The 19,028-nt window shown below is 48.4% G+C and overlaps 1 protein-coding gene across 3 annotated transcripts; it reads right to left on the bottom strand.

Moving 5' to 3' along the window:
• Nucleotides 1–142: 142 nt before the first annotated feature.
• SIRT3 (sirtuin 3) lies at nucleotides 143–17,908 on the bottom strand. Of its 3 annotated transcripts, none has more exons than XM_036862580.1 (7): nucleotides 17,785–17,908; nucleotides 12,977–13,162; nucleotides 12,644–12,876; nucleotides 10,838–10,938; nucleotides 4,140–4,301; nucleotides 2,222–2,431; nucleotides 143–650 (listed from the first exon to the last, which is right to left on the bottom strand). In XM_036862580.1, exons 1-7 carry the CDS (start codon nucleotides 17,865–17,867, stop codon nucleotides 621–623), a joined length of 1,005 nt encoding a protein of 334 aa, XP_036718475.1. In that variant the 5' UTR covers nucleotides 17,868–17,908; the 3' UTR covers nucleotides 143–620. The 3 variants fall into 3 exon arrangements, with proteins under 3 accessions (XP_036718475.1, XP_036718477.1, XP_036718476.1); XM_036862582.1 differs by lacking the exon at nucleotides 17,785–17,908 and adding an exon at nucleotides 14,422–14,436 and having other exon boundaries at nucleotides 145–650; XM_036862581.1 differs by lacking the exon at nucleotides 2,222–2,431 and having other exon boundaries at nucleotides 145–650.
• Between the last annotated feature and the right edge of the window lie 1,120 nt (nucleotides 17,909–19,028).

The raw sequence follows: 19,028 nt of genomic DNA, 5'->3' as shown, positions 1-19,028 counted from the left end.
ATGCCCATCTCCGAGATGAATCAGGGACAAATGTTCTCAGTCCTCGGGTTGTTTCAGTAGAGGAAAGACACCCACAGACTCCCAAGCTCCCCTTTCCACGTTCATCTTCCCTTTTAGGAGACAAAAATGAAGGGATGCCCAGTTTCTCTATTACAGTTTACTTCATGCCAGAAATGAAGGACAATCTCTCCAAATAAACCTACTAAAGAGGCCAACATGCTAGAAAACCCTAGTGCATTACCTGGGACCCAGGCCCACACTTGGGGTGTGACTGGGGCTGCTCGACCCAAGTGGACAGATGCTGAACCTGGCCTTCAGATGGAGTCCAGTCTGGGGTTCCAGGTTGTCTGAGTTCAAGAGGTTCACCATCAGAAGAACGCTTGTGGCATTAAGAGCTTCAGCAAAAAGTCAGGCCAGGCAGCTCCTGCACATCTGTGGCTGGGGTGGCCCTGAGTGCACAGACTCTCATGACCTGGGAAAACACTCCAGGGGCAGCCTCAGGTCGCATGTCCTGGTTCAGCCAAAATTTGTAAACGTGCCCGAGCTGTTCTTCAGGCAGAGGGCTCATCAGAAATGGGCAGTGACTCCCGTATAGCCATTTCTGGTGTGAGGAGCAGCCCTCACTCTCCTAATTTGTCCCAACCATCAGTCTGGAACACAAAGGAGAGAGGAAACTGGTTATCTGAAAACATACCTGGGCACATCTCAGGGCCTGGAATTGAATTATTTCCTAAAACGGAAGCTTTTCTGTCTGCAAATGCTGCTGTTCAGCCAAGTTAAGACGACGCCAGCAGGGCTGGGCAAAACTGGGTGGCTAAATGGAGGGCCTCGCTCAAGTGACCAGTCCAGATGTACTCAAGTACACTCACTGCTTGGGAGAGTAATCCAACCCAGACTTCAGCTCATCCCTTAGTGTTTATTCTTGGACAGCAACTCTTTTAAAATAAGTAAACCCCTAAAATCATAACTTTACACAAATTTCTGTGGAACTAGAAAATAGCACAGGTCAAATCCTATAGGACTATAATTCCAAAAGTCCACAGAGGCTACTTGACTTTGTCTTGCTGTTATATGGAAGCAGGAAGTCAGCCACAGAAAGGCTCCTGTGTAAGCTGCCAGGCGGATCTGACCAAGATCTCTACTCCCCTGTGAGCAAGGCATGGGCTACGGTTCCTCTCGAGGTGTAAAGTGTAAGCATCCGTGTTAGCCGGACTCTGCTTCCACTAAGTGACCCAGCAACGTGACTTTAACATTTGATGGTCTTTATTTCCTCCATATAATGAGATGAGAAACAGCACCGTCCTACATCTTATCCCTAAGAGCCAAACTCTGGATTCAAAGGCAATGATGTCTAATATCATGAAAACAATATAACTGCAAAGTCTTATATCTTTAAAAAGCCTCATATTCTTCTTGCTTTGGTTCAGATTGGTAAGAAATCAGGCTGTAGCCAGAGGCTGGGGGCTTTTGCCAGTGGAGGTGAGAGGAAAGGGCTGACTCATGGCCCTGAGTCCTGAAGCAGTCACGGCCAAAGGGTGGAGAGGTTTCCCAAGACAGCAAGAACATAAATTACAGCATTCTGGTGAAGTCCACTTTCAGCAGTGTTATACCTGGCTGTAATCATAAATAATCCTCTGAGACAGCTGGACTTCAAATGCTTAATGCTGCCCCCTGTAGAAAATAACCCCTCACATCAAGGCTACACATGCTAACTGATTCTCGTGGGAAACTGCATTTTCTGTAACTTCACTTGTTTATAGGAGGCTTGACATCTAGAGAGAGCAAGGCTCTCTGACTTTCTACACTCAGCAGATGATACGTCAACTCCTCTCACGCCGATTATCTCCTAAAAGCATCATCCCACACAGGTTCAGAGAACTTCAGAATCACATCTTATCCTGGAGTCTCCTTTAGTTTAGGGTACGAAGACAGCTGAAGTGTGACGACTGCAGAACGACAGCCCTGTCTGCCTAGACCCTCATCTCCACTCTGCCCCTCAGCAGGCACGAAGCATCAGTTTCTTCATCTCTAAACAGAGGTATTAAGAATCACAGCACCCGATTCATAAGCACACAGGTGGCGCCAAACAGTGCCTGGTACAGGATTAACAGCAATATTACCTATTACTGTTACTGTTTTAGCCAAAGAGGGCGCCACTCCAGGTTGACCAGACCCCAGAGCAGAAGAGATGGCCCCTCCCGTGACTCTCAGCGGCCCCTACCTTTCCAGTTTCCCGCTGGATGAGGTCCCGCATCTCCTCCGTCCAGCCCAGAAGCTCCACCAGCCTCGTCACACCGTGAACCACGTCCCCCAGCTGGACCACATCCCTGCCCCGAGGATGCCTAGCCAAGGACCCCACCAAGTCCCGGTTGATGAGCAATCGGGGCACCGAGCTCCGCACGGCCTCAGACAAGCTGGCGAAAGGTTCCACCTGAAAAATTGCCCAAACGTGAGGAGCGCAGCGCCCGCCCTCCCCAGGCCTCAGGACCGCTCTGCCACAGCCCCTGCAGCCCTGGAGGGACAGCACAGACTGACAGTGAGACCTCGGATACGGAGAAAGCCCAGCATCCGTGTCATTTCTTCAGTAGCGCTCCCACCGCTGGGTCTCGATGCCCTTGTTCCCCCCGACCCCAGCCTCCCTCTCATCCACGTCCCCTTTCTCTTCCGACATCTCCTGGGTCCTGTGGGCCTCCCTGCTAAAGTTCATGCACACCATCTTCCCTGCCCTCCTCATCCACACTCACCAGTGACATGACAGCTCATCTATCTGGTCTCGCTCCCTGAGAGCAAGGGCCCGGCGCCTCACAGAGGGACCACCACTGAGGGGTTCCTCACACACACACTGCAGCAGGGCCTGGCACACAGCAGGCAGGTTCACTGAAAAAACACACAGCTCTGGGCCCCTGACTGGCTGGGGCCCCAGGCACAGGTCTTTCTGGCCCCGCTGCCCCTTGGTGCCTGCATCCAATCAGGCACAGCCCATTTCAGGGTCTCATCACGTCCTTTAGAAGTCTCCTGAGCTGCAAATCCAGACACATCTCCCAGGCACCTCAACCACACGTGTGCAGGACTGAACTCCGCATCCCTGATCCAGATTCCTCCTCCCCAGCAAAGGCCCTGACCCCACGAAGAGGCAGACGCCTCTCTCTTCGGTCCGCAAAGTGACGCCAGCCCCCGAGTCCAGCCGTTCCCTCCCTGCCGCCTCTCGCGGCCCCGCAGTCTGACTGCTCAGCCTCCTGGACATCTGCTCACTTCAGCCCGTCCCCAGGTCTCTCTGACCCCGAGGACGACCAGCTACATCCCTGGTTTCACTGCTTCTACACAAGGTCGGTCTCGGTGATACGATCTGGGAGACCTGCTCCCGCCTCACGTCTCCCACACGCCTTCCCCTTGCTCATCGTGCCCGCCTGCCCTCTGGACACCTCCCCTTGCGCACCGTGCCCACCTGCCCTCTGGACACCTCCCCTTGCGCACCGTGCCCGCCTGCCCTCTGGACACCTCCCCTTGCGCACCGTGCCCGCCTGCCCTCTGCACACCTCCCCTTGCGCACCGTGCCCGCCTGCCCTCTGCACACCTCCCCTTGCGCACCGTGCCCGCCTGCCCTCTGGACACCTCCCCTTGCGCACCGTGCCCGCCTGCCCTCTGGACACCTCCCCTTGCGCACCGTGCCCGCCTGCCCTCTGCACACCTCCCCTTGCGCATCGTGCCCGCCTGCACTCTGGACACCTCCCCTTGCGCACCGTGCCCGCCTGCACTCTGGACACCTCCCCTTGCGCACCGTGCCCGCCTGCCCTCTGGACACCTCCCCTTGCGCACCGTGCCCGCCTGCACTCTGCACACCTCCCCTTGCGCATCGTGCCCGCCTGCACTCTGGACACCTCCCCTTGCGCACCGTGCCCGCCTGCCCTCTGCACACCTCCCCTTGCGCACCGTGCCCGCCTGCACTCTGGACACCCCAACACTGAGCGTTTCCCTGCTCCCCACGCTAGGCCTGGAACACCTCTGCCTCCTCGCATGCTGAATCCACCCATCTTCCAAAGGTGTGGCCCCAGAGTGTCTGTCCCACCAGCCCCACCTCCTCTGCCTCGTCCCGCCAGCCTCCTCGCCACGTCTGTGCACCACAAGGCCTGCTGACAAACCTCCAGAGAGGTCCCAAGGATGAGCAGCAGGTCCGCCGCGGGGAGGTCAGCCAGATGCAGCAGGAACCTGTGGGGCAGCATCTCCCCAAAGAACACGATGTCGGGCTTCACGACGCCAGTGCAGACCGGGCAGCGTGGGACCCTGTCCACCATCACGTCGGCCTGGGGTGACACAGAGAGAAAGTGGGCCCAAGGAAGCTGTCACAACACACTTCAAAAGGAAAAGGCAAAAACAACTTCTTATTGAGAAACTGTCAAACATTCCACAGCTGAGACAGTAGTACAGTGAAGCCCCCTGTATATAATGAACCCAGCTTCAGCAATTATTGACACTCCGCCAGTTTCACATAGCACCCCAGAATTTGGGGAGGTTGCAGCATTTGAAAGCAGATCCTGGACACCATACGATATCCAACACATTGAACACTACGCTCTGCACCTGGGGTGCTTATCAGAGATATGCGGGTGCTGAGGAAACACAGCTGACCTTGGAACACAGGGGTCAGGGGCACCAACCCTCCGCACAACTGAAAATCTATACAGAACTTAGAGTCAGCCCTGTGTACAGATGGTTCCTCGGTATCTGTGGTTCCGCATCTGTGATTCAACCAACCATGGATCAAGTAGTCCTGGAGTACACATTTATTGAAAAAAAATCCACATATGAGTGGACCCACACAGTTCAAACCCGTGTTCAAAGGTCAACTGTACTGATTATATAGTCCTCAGAAGTACTCTGTAGGCATTTGGCCTACAACAGGCATTATCCAATGAAAATGACAGTATAAATTTGTCCCTGATTTTAGCTGAAGTGATCCTGACATCATCACCTTAGCCCTGAAGACATTCAGGTCGGCTTCAACTCACTGGCTGGAGTTATGAGTCACAACATTTTCCACAGACCTCCTCCTTGCAGGCCAAGGTGAAGCAGATGTAAGCTATTATTATATCCTGCTACACTTGGATTCATGCTTGGGCTAGACATTAGAGGAGGAAACTAAGGAAAAAGACACCTGGCTTCTAAGATAAACCTTTACAGCTACTGGGATTTGTTTTTGCAGGCTGAACCCAGTAAGGACCAGCAGAAACAACAGACAAAAGAAATGGACTAGTCAAGGACTTCAGATATTAGCAGATACAGATTAAAAACTCTAGTATGTGTAAATTTTTTAAAAGACAGGCTTGAAATATCTATTGGAGATAGAAAGCTATACAAAATAATGTCGTGGATTTGAAAAAGAACCAGATAGAACTTCCAGTAATAAAAAGTAGAGTATCGAAAATTAAAGCTCAGTGGAAGGGCTTTATCCTCTATGACAGAATAGAATATCGATAAACTGGAAAGTAGATCAGGAGAAAAACTCAGAATGCAGCACAAAGAGGAGCAAGATGGGATGCAGAGAAGAGCCGCCAAGGGCTGCGGACAGTGTGAACCAGTCTCAGAGATGTTTAACCCAAGGTCCACAGAGAGAGGACAGGACACGGTGGGGCAGTCACTGTCTGAAGGGATCATGACTGAGGATTTTTCAGCAAAAATGAAAGATATCAAACCTCAGATTCAGAAAGCGCTACAATTTTTAAGCAGAATAAATAAAAGGAAATCCATATGGAGACATACCATAGTAAAGTGCAAAACTCCAAAGAGAAAAGTTTTTTAAAATATGCAGAGAATAGATAGCAACAGACTGATTCTAAAGTTGATATGGAAAGCAAAAGACTCAGAATAGCCAACACAATCTGGAAAAAGATGATCGATGAAAGATAAATATGGTAAGTCAGGCTTCATTAAAATTAAAAACTTCTCCCCTGTGAAAGACAATGTCAAGAGGATGAGATGACAAGTCACAGACTGGGAGAAAACATGCAAAAGACACATCTCATAAAGAAGGGTTATCCAAAATGCACAAAGAATTCTTAAAATTCAACAATAAGAAAATGGGCAACCCAGTTAAAAAATGAGCCCAAGACCTCACCAAAGAAGATATACAGATGGTAAATGAGCATATGAAACAAGTTCAACATCATATGTCACTAGGAAATTGCAAATTAAACAATGATATTCCACTCCACACCTATTAAGAACAGCCAAAATCAGAACACTGACAACACCAAGTGCTTATGAGGATGTGGAGCAACAGGAACTCACATTCACTGCTGCTGGGAATGCAAAAGGGGGCAGCCGCTCTGGAAGAACAAACTAAACATAGTCTTACCATAGGATTCAGCAATCACGCTCCTTGGTATTTACCCAAAGGAACTGAGAACTTATGTCCACATAAAAACCTGCACATGGATGTTTAGAGCAACTTTATTCATAATTGCCAAAACTTGGAAGCAATCAAGATGTCCTTTAGTAGGTGAATGGATAAACAAACTGTGTTACATCCAGCAAATGGAATATTAGCCTAAAAAAAAAAAAAGAAAGTGCTTATCAGGCCATGAAAAGACATGGAGGAACCTTAAATACATAATGTTAAGTGAAAGAAGCCAGTGAGAAAAGGCTGCATATTGTATGATTCCAGCTCTGTGACATTCTGGAAAGGGCAAAACTATGGAGACAACAAAAAGATCCGTGATTGCCAACCTAAATGTCCATCAGCAGGGGAATGGATAAAGAAGATGTGGTACATATACACAATGGAATATTACTCAGCCATAAAAAATAACAAAATAATGCCATTTGCAGCAACATGGATGGACCTAGAGATTACCATACTAAGTGAAGGAAGTCAGACAGAGAAAGACATATATATGATATCACTCATATGTGGAATCTAATTTTTTTTTAATGATACAAACGAACTTATTTACAAAACAGAAACAGACTCACAGATTTCAAAAACAAACTTATGGTTACCAAAGGGGAAACATGGTAGGGAGGGATAAATTAGGAGCCTGGGATTAACATATACACACTACTATATACCAACAAGGACCTACTGTATAGCACAGGGAACTCTACTCAATATTCTGTAATAACCTATATGGGAAAAGAATCTGAAAAAGAATGAATATATGTATATGTATAACTGAATCACTTTGCTGTACACCTGAAACTAACACAACACTGTAAATCAACTACACTCCAATAGAATTTTTTTTAAAATCAGTGGTTGCTAAGGGTTGGGGGCAGGAAGGGAATAGGGTTGACTGATTAGTGGATACAGGGTTTTCCTTTGGGGTGACGAAAATATTTTGGAATTAGATAGAGATGGCAGTTGCACAACACAGTGAATGTACTAAATACCAATAAACTGTACACTTTAAAATGGTTAATTTTATGTTATGTGAATTTCACCTCAATAAAAAATAAAAGACAGGATCCTCTGCCACGTCGATATTTCAGAATTTCATCTTTATTTAAGATTTTCCACTCTATCTTACTCTACTTTAAAAAACCCATTCTAGGGCTTCCCTGGTGGCGCAGTGGCTGAGAGTCTGCCTGCCAATGCAGGGGACACGGGTTCGAGCCCTGGTCTGGGAGGATCCCACATGCCGCAGAGCAACTAGGCCCGTGAGCCACAATTACTGAGCCTGCGCGTCTGGAGCCTGTGCTCCGCAACAAGGGAGGCCGCGATAATGAGAGGCCCGCGCACCACAATGAAGAGTGGCCCCCGCTTGCCGTGGCTGGAGAGAGCCCCCGCACAGAGGCGAAGACCCAACACAGCCATAAATAAATTTAAAAAAAAAAAAACCCATTCTAGGGACTTCCCCAGTGGTCCAGTGGTTAAGAATCCACCTTCCACAAGAATATACAACGGAGAAAAGACAGTCTCTTCAATAAGTAGTGCTGGGAAAACTGGACAGCTACACGTAAAAGAATGAAATTAGAACACTCCCTAACACCATACACAAAAATAAACTCAAAATGGATTAAAGACCTAAATGTAAGACTGGACACTATAAAACTCTTAGCGGAAAACATAGGCAGAACACTCTTTGACATAAATCACAGCAAGATCTTTTTTGACCCACCTCCTAGAATAATGGAAACAAAAACAAAAATAAACAAATGGGACCTAATGAAACTTAAAAGCTTTTGCACAGCAAAGGAAACCATAAACAAGACGAAAAGACAAGCCTCAGAATGGGAGAGAATATTTGCAAACAAATCAACAGACAAAGGATTAATCTCCAAAATATACAAAGAGCTCATGCAACTCAATATCAAAAAAACAAACAACCCAATCCAAAAATGGGCGGAAGACCTGACCTAAATATATATTTCTCCAAAGAAGACATACAGATGGCCAAGAGGCACATGAAAAGATGCTCAACATCACTAATTATGAGAGAAACGCAAATCAAAACTACAAGGAGGTATCACCTCACACCAGTCAGAATAGCCATCATCAAAAAATCTACAAACAATAAATGATGGAGAAGGTGTGGAGAAAAGGGAACCCTCTTGCACTGTTGGTGGGAATGTAAATTGATACAGCCACTATGGAGAACAGTATGGAGGTTCCTTAAAAAACTAAAAATAGAACTACCATATGACCCAGCAATCCCACTACTGGGCATATACCCAGAGAAAACCATAATTCAAAAAAATATGTGTACCCCAATGTTCACTGCAGCACTATTTACAATAGCCAGGACATGGAAGCAACCTAAATGTCCATCAACAGACAAATGGATAAAGAAGATGTGGTACATATATACAATGCAATATTACTCAGCCGTAAAAAGGAACGAAATTGGGTCATTTGTAGAGATGTGGATGGACTTAGAGACTGTCATACAGAGTGAAGGAAGTCAGAAAAAGAAAAACAAATATCATATGTTAACGCATATATGTGGAACCTAGAAAAATGGTACAGATGAACCAGTTTGCAAGGCAGAAATAGAGACACAGACGTAGAGAACAAACGTATGGACACCAAGGCAGAGGTGGTGGTGGTGGTGGGATGAATTGGGAGACTGGGATTGACATGTATACACTGATGTGGATAAAATAGATAACTAACGAGAACCTGCTGTATAGCACAGGGAACTCCACTTTGCTGTACAGTAGAAACTAACACAACACTGTAAAACAACTATATGCCCCCACCAAAAACAATCCACCTTCCAATGCAGGGGATGTGGGTTTGATCCCTGTTTGGGGAACTAAGATCCCACATGCCTGCGTGCCACAACTACTGAGCCCGCGCACTCTAGAGCCCACACACCACAACTAGAGAGACGCTCCCATGCCACAATAAAGAGCCCGCGTGCCACAGCTAAGACCCGACGCAGCCAAATAAATAAATAAATAAATAATTTTTAAAAATAAATAAATAAAATAAAATTAAAATGTTTAAAAAAAACCCATTCTAGGATAAAGAAGATGTGGTGTATATAGATATATACAATGGAATGTTACTCAGCCATTTAAAAGACTGAAATAATGCCATTTGCAGCCACATGGATAGACCTAGAGATGATCATACTAAGCAAAGTAAGTCAGAAAGAGAAAGACAAATATCACAGGATATCACTTATACGTGGAATCTAAAATACCACACAAATGAACATATCTACGAAACAGAAACAGACTCACAGACATAGAGAACAGACTTGTGGTTGCCAAGGGGTAGGGAGGTGTGGGAGGGATGGACTGGGAGTGTGGGATTAGCAAATGCAAACTATTATATATAGGATGGATAAACTACAAGGGCCTACAGTATAGCACAGGGAACTATATTCAATATCCTGTGATAAACCATAATGGAAAAGAATATGAAAAAGAATATATATATGTATAACTGGTCACTCTGCTGTACAGCAGAAATTAAACACAACATTGTAAAGGAATTATACTTCAACAAAATTTAAAAAAAAAAAAACCATTCTATTCCCAAATATTCCCAGAAGTACACAGAGGTGTAAACATGGGTATCGTTACTGTATTATTTTTAATAGTAAAAAATCACAAACATCATAAAATATCCCACAACAGGTGAATTGCTAAACGGAATGCTCTATAGTTACTAAAAACAGTAAGTAGAGCTGTAGTTATTGACACAAAATATCCATGAAATTTTGCTCAGTGACAAAGCATGTTGCACAACATTAATCTTAATGATCCCATTAATGAAAAAAAATTGTAACTGTGTGTGGGTGTAAGTACCCAGAAATGTGCATGTATGTTTGTATATACATATTTTTCTTTTTTTAAGGCCTGGAACATCATACACCAAACTGTTAAAAGCGGGCTACAGGAACTGGATGAAAGCAGATTCATTTTTCCCTACATATTTCTCTATTGCCTTATTTTTTTTTAAAATCTGCAAAGAGCCTATGGCCCAATAAGTTTATATTTACAGGTACTGGGAGTTAGGACTTGCACATTTTTAAAAAATTGAAGTACAGTTGGTTTACAATATTGTGTTAGTTTCAGGTGTACAGCAAAGTGATTCGGTTATACATGTATATATATATATGTATGTATACATATTCTTTTTTTATTCTTTTCCCTTATAGGTTATTAAAGCTATTGAATGTACGTTCCCTATGCTACGGTAAATCCTTGTTGTTCGTATTGCCTTAATTTTTTACAAGTACATATTACTTTTCTAATTTAAAAATGAAAACATTTTCATAGTATTACTGTTCTGTTGTCCTACCGACATGATGCTTATGAAACACCACTTCTCCAGCTTACTCCCAGTGAGAAAGGCAGAAGGGACAGAACTGTCAGTGTGACAACTCACCCAAAAGTCCTCCCCTGGGAAGGGTCTTCGGCAGACGGTGCAGGTGGCAGAGGCAAAGGATCCGTGAGCTTCAACGAGCTTTGAGGCAGGGATGCCAGACGCTGAAATTCAAACCAAAGCTAAGTGCTGCTGCCCCCAGCTTGGGCGCAAGCCCCTTAGTGTAACCTCTGGGCTCAGCAGGTCCTCCAGGAGTCACAGCCCTTGGTGTGACTTGAAAGCCTGATGTCCCCGCCTCTGTCACCTACAAACGAAACCCCACTGATCAGAATAAGCTCAGGGGTGAGGCTCCAACATGGAGCCGAATCACAGGTAAAACAAAGCCTGTGAAAACACAGTGGAAAAAACATTTGATTAAGTCCAGATAAAATTACACCCAATACTAAGAAAGACATTTTCTATGCTACACACACTGAGTAAAAGTGAGAAAATACTATAAATACATGTCCAAAAACCTGTAGAAAAACAGACAAAAGGTAACTTATCATGAAGTTTTTGTTATCACCACCAGCTTTGGAAGGCTGTGGGTACACAGACCTGGTCCTAGCTGCAGTGGTTTCCCACTGTCCTCACTGTACATACGCCGAGGCTCACAGCCACACACTCCCGCCTTCCCACAAGGCCCGCCCTGCTGCAACTCCAGGAGAGAGATTGTCCCCACGGGGTATTCGCTGCTGCCTATGTGGTTCCAAGCTGTAGAGTCCTTCTAGCAAAGAAACATTTTCCTGGAGTCGAGAGAACTCCATTTTTCAAATCACAACACATCCACAGCCTGGCTGAGCTGCTGCTGGCTTGCTGAGAGCTGCCTGTCAGCGTCACTGCACGTAAGAAGAGGCCCCAGCAACTGCTTCTCTAGGGTGCACGGCCAGAGGTCAGTATGACAGTATGACCCATGAATCACTGGTTGTGGCCACCACCAAGACAGTCAAGAAATCACCACACGCTGAGTCTGATGATCTTAAGGAATTATTAGTGATTCCTTTGTGTGATAATGATATCACGGTTGTGTTTTAAAAGTCTTTCTCCTCTAAAGATATCCATTGCTGGATTTATGTATTAAATTTATGACGAGAGGGATCTGCTTCATAATAGCTGGGGGTGAGAGAGAAGGTGGGGGTAGGACACAGATTAAACAGGACCAGCCAGGACGAGGTGACGAGAACATGAGGATTCATTACATTCTTCTCTTCACTTTTGTGTGCTCAGAAAATCCCGTAATGAAAACTTTAAAAAAGAAATCATCAGGGGACTTCACTTGTGGTCCAGTGGTTAAGAATCCACCTTCCAATGCAGAGGACGTGGGTTGTTTGATCCCTGGTCGGGGACCGAATATCCCACATGCCGCGGGGCAACTAAGCCCACGTGCCACGACTAGAGAGCCTGTGTAGCGCAACTACTGAGGCCACGTGCTCTGGAGCCCGTGCGCCACAACTAGAGAGAAGCCCACGCACCGCAACAAAGATCCTGCGTGCCGCAACTAAGACCTGATGCAGCCAAATAAATAAATAAATCAACATTTGAAAATATATACATATAAAGAGAAAAGAAATCATCGGCTCAGAAGCTCCCAATGTCAACTTTAGTTCTATCCCAAACTCACAGCCCGGAAAATGGGTCCACAATGAGGTCCCAACAGTGATACTTAAACACACAGAGGACAGTTTTTTGGGGGGACAAAGGCAAAACTCTTTGGCTCAAAATCAGTCACAAGGATGGGGAATAAGCACTAGGCCTCAGCCCTACCTAGAAACAGGCACGTGAGCCTTCCCTGCAAGAGCGAGAAGATGTGAGACGGGACGGAGGTCTCACCTCTCTCAAGCCCGTCGATGTTCTGTGTGTACAGCCGCAGAAGCAGCCCCTTGTCATGGAGCAGTCGCAGGAAGTAGTGAGTGGCATTAGGCCTATAGTTCCCAGGGTACAGCTCCTTGGCAAAAGTGAAAAACGGCTTGGGATCGCGAAAGAAAAATGAGAGCTCAAAAATGGCCTCGGGGTAGGGGATCTTGTACTGCTGGAGGTTGCTGTAGTAGCCGGTCCCTGGAGATCTGCAGAGAGAAGCAAGAGGCTCTGAGCCCTTCAGGAGAGAGCCGGGAAGTGGAGTGAGCCCCAGGCAGCCAGGGAGGGGCACGGGGACTGCACGGGCACCTGAAGTCCGGGACGCCGCTGGGTGTGCTGATGCCGGCCCCCACCATGACCACCACCCTCTGGCAGGCTCCGGTTTTAATCAGCTCGGCAACGTCCTGCAGGAGAAACTTCGGACTGTGGCCTCCACTTCCAGAGACACTTGAGGCACCGGCAGAAAAAGATATGGGCCTTCCTGCACCTGCAATACTGACAGGAAAAGGACAGCAGCCAGGTAACCGATGAGAACCCAGTCCATGCTAGCAAGCAGTGTCCCCCTCCCGCAGACCCGCCACTGAGAATGACCACACACCTCCCTGCTGCCCCCGAACGACCACCTTTCTTATCACGGATAAAATACAAACTCAGAAATCAAGACGTATTTCAGGTTAGCGGGAACTGTGCAAATAAGGAAAGTATCATTTCACAGTTCCTGTTATCGAAGGCTAGCTAGCGCTGAAGGCTCAAGCTGGAGCCGGGGTCTCGGGGGACACTCTCTGCAGAGCCATACGCCCTAACATACCTGGGATGTGACAAATACTCAGTGACATTTAAAGAAAGTTAAACGTCTCCGACCTTACACCAAATATTACCAGGATGATAAGTGGGTTCAAGAGACCATTCCAAAAACGAACATTCATATCCTAACAGTGAGGGATTCAAACTGCTGCAGAGACTTCAACGTTCGCAGCTATTCAGGAGGCTGTTCATAGTACATGGCAGCCAGACAAATCACATAACCCAGGCAAGGCAGTGGGCATACTGGACCTCGGGGGTCTCCCTGCAAGACTCTAGAAGGCTTCTCGGGTCATCTCCAGAAACCAGGAGCTGAGACACTCACAACAAGTTTAACTGTTAGGAGTATGAGATGGTCTTCCACAAGAAAAGAGAGCAAGACACACAATAAACAAATCACAGGCTTCGGACAGGCATCAGGACTCGGTAAGTGACTCCAAACGCAGGAAAGCACCAGGAAGAAGACAAGGGCAACACAGCCAGCATAGAGCCTGGAGCGGCACCTGGAAAACGTCCCACTGAAGCAAGTCGGCAGCCACTGGGGGCGCGCAGGCTGGAGCCGAGTGTGGGCCTGAAGGCCTTCTGGGTTTACTGATCTGCTCTCAGGGCTCTCATCTGGCAGCTGCCTGAGCTGTACAACTTCATCACCTCCTGGTATCATTCTGGCAGCTCGCCCAGAGTTCAAGACGGCCAGCCCCACCACACGGGGCACCTTCCTCACGCCCCAAGGGCTGGCAGCTACCACACGCGTCCTCCAGGAGGAGGGCCTGATGACCCGCCTCCAGGACATCGCCCTCGGTGTAGACCCCTCCACCCTGACAGGAAAAGAGATTAAACAAACGGAAATGACAACCCTCCCCAAATGATTGATAAATCTAAAGTGAATACAGACATAAAAACAGGAAACAGAGTATTTCTTTTACTCATTTGTGATACGAGCAAGAAATATGCACCCTAAAAGCACATCTTTAGATACAGGTCAGGACAATCCAGAGCTTATCTGCCAGGAGTGTGACCCCAACTCACTCCCTTGTTTGCTCTGTCTTTGGTTTTTCTCTTGTTCCTGCAAAATCTGCACAGACCCACCTGCTTACACACTGCTGGTGAGGCTTTCCCGGACGCCCTCTGCCCCCCAGAGCGCCCTAACATCTTAGCACAACACACCCCGCCCCAGTGATGGCCTCAACCCCGCTACCCCTCTCACAGACCCCTCCTTTCCTGGTTCTTGTGTACACCCTAAACCCAGCTCCTTTGCCTGAAAAGGCCTTTTCCCACCTCAGCATGTCCACAGTCTCCCAGAGTCAAGGCCACCTCCTTCACGAAGCCACTGCTGAACCCAGTGAGAAGTCACTTCGCCCGCCCCTGAAAGGTGACAGTACTGGCTCCCCCTCCTCCCTTTCGGGTGCCTGGCACCCCTTCCCTTCCTGCACTCCCACACTCCGCTCTGGGGTAAATGACAGCGCCACTCGGGGGCTTGCTGGTCACTCAGTCCATTTGTGGTGCCTCTCCGGACACACAAAGCACCATCTTGCTTTTCCAAAGAACAGACCTCAGAAAGGTGTGTAATGAGAAAGACGAACGTGGCGAGGGAAGGCAGGGCCGAGGGCACCAAAAGGAGCGTCAGAGCCCTAGCTCACCGCCTGTCTCATCAAGTCACTCAAGCACCCTGAGCCTCAGCTGCTGAAGCTAAAAGCAAGGGAGCCAGAGACGATTCCTACAGTCTTCTGAAAAAAATCCATAGCTGTAAACCTCCCAGCAGCAAGTACAGGAAATACATGCAGCAGGGAAAACAATGCTTCCCCACTCCTCCCCAGGCTCTTGCAGAGATGCCCCTAGATTCTGAAGAAAGTTCTGCTGCATCAAAGACTTGCATAAAAGCACCTGTCAAGGCAGCTCTTCTGAGTGCAAGTCAATGAAATCTCCAAAGGGGGTTTTCCAATGAAAACCAGTCAGATGGTTAGGAAGGAAAGAGAAGGTTCTGGCTCCAACTACAGCTATTAAATGCCCCCCTGCACACAGCATCAACAACATCTATTCACCTAAGGTCCTCACCCAAACATTTACTGAGCTCCTCCTAAATGCAAATTATTATGAGAAATACAAAAGGAATGAGAGGGAAGTTGCGATACTGTGAGTTATAATAAATATATATTTTGGTCTCTGTCCCAGAACCCTCTGAATTTCCTAAGAGCAATGGGAGCATCTTTTGTTACAATATTTGGTCTTTTGGCCTCAGTTCCTAAAATCACTTCAGAGCCGTGAAGGTGAAATGGGTGTCTTGTTATTCATAACAAGCCTCTTACACCTACACTGAGTTTATGTTAATGAGGTGACTATTGGAAATCCCCTAAGGATGGGGATATTGTTGCCAGGGGAACCGACCACAATTAGAGGGTTGGAGCCTCCATGGAAACCCAAAAGGAGGGGGTTCAGAGAGCTGCCAGGTCGGTGAACCAGAAAACTTCCAGGTGCCAGGCCCTGAACTCCACAGGGACAGAAGCTCCTGTATTGAGAACCCTTCCAAACCTCGCCCTATATACATGTCTCTTCATCTGGCTGTTCATTCATATCCTTTAATATCCCTTATAATAAACCCGCGATCTAGTAAGTAAACTGGTTTCCTGAATTCTGTGAGCCACTCTAGCAAGTGAATCCAGCCAGAGGAGGGGGTCGTGGGAACCTCCGATTTGCAGTCAGTTCGTCAGAAGGACAGGTGAACCTGCATTGGCAGCTGAAGTGGTGTCAGTCTTGTGGGACTGAGCCCTTAACCTGTGGAAGCTGGTGCTATCTCCAGGCTGACAGAGCCAGAATTCAGTTAAATTTGACACCCGGTCGGTGTCTGTGGAAAAGTGGAGAGCTGCTTGCTGGTGTTGAAAAAATACCCATGTTGTAGAAGTCATTACCATTGTTGAGTGCCTACTTGGGTGCAAGGTATTACTCAGGGTACTTGATGGGTATTTCTCATCTACATAAGTAAAACGTCTGTCACTGAAAAACACATGGCAGAATTTTACCGAATGTCTAGAATATGCTGAATGACTTAAAGTATATTATGCTACATGGAATGAGATCTACTGGGAGTAGGGGTACTCTGAGGGGCATGCATGGATGCTAACTAGGAAAGGGAAACAAAGGACAATTTCTTATAAGAGCCCTAAAATACAAACTGGAAAGGCACAAATTCCAACGTGTAGACAGCCTATGCAAACGGACTGCTCCGCACAGGCACCCTCAAGCCTTCTGCTTGATGGCGGGGGCAGCGGGGTGGGAGGAGTGGGAGCCGGATTTACTGAATGATGGCGGTCTCCTGATCAGCACCTGGTAGACCAGGTCACTATTTAGCCATGCCCCACACACACAACTGCCTGCAGATTCTGAAACTGGAATAAGCTCCATGGAGGCAACAGTTTGTCTGACCCCTGCTCCATCCTCGCATCTAGAACAGTCTGGTAGATAATGAGTCCAATTAAAAGTTTCTTGGATGAAAGAAAGACTCCTCCTTGGTATTTCTTTATTAAACTCTTCGATATTTTTGGTAGTTGTGTAAGAAGGCATTAAATGAACGTACCGTTATTTACGTAAACACTTGACCATTAGTGGGCATTTAAGTTAGTTTCCTAACTACTCTGATTAGCAACTATGGGCCTTAAGATTTTTCCACTTGTAGGTTCAGTTCCTAGACAAGGACTCAAAATGTGCAATTATTGTGTATGAACCTGTGTAGGGGTATGAACATACGCTGGTGGGAGTATTAACTGCACGACCTTTATGTGGGGCAATAAAAAGTAGACGCAGGAGTTCCACTACTAGAAATTTATCCAAAAAGTGAGGTACAAACAAGGTTATTCAACACAGTATTATCTGTAATAACTAAAGATTAGAACCTATTTCAACAAGATACTGGTTAAAGTATGAAACATCCATATAATGGAATTCTACAGATTAGTATAAAAGACTCAGAAAACATTTATGTTTAGAATGGAAGTAACTCCAAGACATGTTAAGTAAAAAAGGACAGGTACAGAATAGAATCTAACTAAAAAGGGGGCGGGATGTCAAGAATGAACAAGTAATGTTGCTTATACACGCCCAAAATACCCCGGGAAGAAACGAGAAACCAATGCCATGGGTGTCTCCGGAACACCCTTCAGAGCCGCGTGAGCAGGGACCTGCCATTTTCAGGTCCTCCAATCGTCCCGCCGACCACGCAGGGGTAAGCCTGACTCCCCCGCTCGCCAGAGGGGATCAGTCTCCGCCCTGGGCCCCGCCCGCCACCCCCGCCGCCACCACCCCCGCCGCCGCCACCCGGAACAAACCGAGGCCGGCGGGTCCAGGGCCGCGCACCTCCCAGGCCCCAAAGCCTGAGGGCGGGAACAACTGAACAAGCCCACAACGCCATGTTCCTCCGCAGCCCGCAGCGTCAGGTGCCCAGGGGTCACGTGCGCGCTCCGCCCCCGAGCGCGCCCCGCACCCGAAAGTCCCTCCCCTGCAAGCCCTTATCACACCCTCGCGCTCTCTTTCCCCGCCTCCAGCGCGCCCCGCCCCTCTCCGTGCACCCTCGCCCCGCCCCCGCAAGCCCTTACCACACCCTTGCGCTCTTTCCCCGCCCCCCAGCGCGCCCCGCCCCTCTCGGTGCACCCTCGCCCCGCCCCCGCAAGCCCTTACCACACCCTTGCGCTCTCTTTCCCCGCCCCCCAGCGCGCCCCGCCCCTCTCGGGGCACCCTCGCCCCGCCCCAGCGCGTCCTTACCACACCCTTGCGCCCTCTTTCCCCGCCCCCCAGCGCGCCCCGCCCCTCTCGGGGCACCCTCGCCCCGCCCCAGCGCGTCCTTACCACACCCTTGCGCCCTCTTTCCCCGCCCCCCAGCGCGCCCCGCCCCTCTCGGTGCACCCTCGCCCCGCCCCCGCAAGCCCTTACCACACCCTTGCGCTCTCTTTCCCCGCCCCCCAGCGCGCCCCGCCCCTCTCGGTGCACCCTTGCCCCGCCCCAGCGCGTCCTTACCACACCCTTGCGCTCTCTTTCCCCGCCTCCAGCGCGCCCTGCCCCTCTCGGTGCGCCCTCGCTCCGCCCCCGCAAGCCTTTACCACAGCCTCGCGCTCTCTTTCCCGGCCCCGGCAGCCCAGGTGGAGGTGGACGCAAGGTGGGGCCGCTTTCCTTGTCTGATGATCTCCCTCCTCTGGTACCCAAGACCAAACCAGGAACCTGCATTTCTCTACCCTCGCTCCCGCCTTTTTTCAGTTGAGATGGCGATGGTAACTAACACTTCGGGAGTGCTTTCTATGGACAGGCATCATATTTACACTTAGTCCTCGCAAGCCACTACTAGGAAGGTAGTATTGTTATCATCCCACTTGAATCGGGAACATTGGGTCACAAAGGCCGAGGCCACACAGCCAGTCGATGGCTGGTTCGACCCAGGCGCCCGTACTCTTCAACGCCACAGTAGCACGGCCAGCTGCCAGGGGATTCCGGTACAAACCCTGAGGAGAACTCTGCCCGAAGGAACTAGGCGCGGTTACCATGACAACCAGCGGGCGCCCCACGTCGCGTATGGCGTTCC

Source organism: Balaenoptera musculus, chromosome 8 (genome assembly GCF_009873245.2).
Source record: "Balaenoptera musculus isolate JJ_BM4_2016_0621 chromosome 8, mBalMus1.pri.v3, whole genome shotgun sequence".
Taxonomy (NCBI): domain Eukaryota; kingdom Metazoa; phylum Chordata; class Mammalia; order Artiodactyla; family Balaenopteridae; genus Balaenoptera; species Balaenoptera musculus.
The sequence above is the reverse complement of the archived record's forward strand: the minus strand, read 5'-3'. Positions and strand labels throughout refer to the sequence as shown.

Excerpts from the sequence above, each read along its gene's own strand:
- SIRT3 (XM_036862580.1), bottom strand. The coding sequence starts at position 17,867 with ATGGCGTTGTGGGCTTGTTCAGTTGTTCCCGCCCTCAGGCTTTGGGGC. Across the intron at positions 12,877-12,976 it reads AGCGGCGTCCCGGACTTCAG|ATCTCCAGGGACCGGCTACT; the intron begins GTGCCCGTGCAG and ends TTCTCTCTGCAG. Across the intron at positions 4,302-10,837 it reads TCCCAGGGGAGGACTTTTGG|GCCGACGTGATGGTGGACAG; the intron begins GTGAGTTGTCAC and ends GTGTCACCCCAG.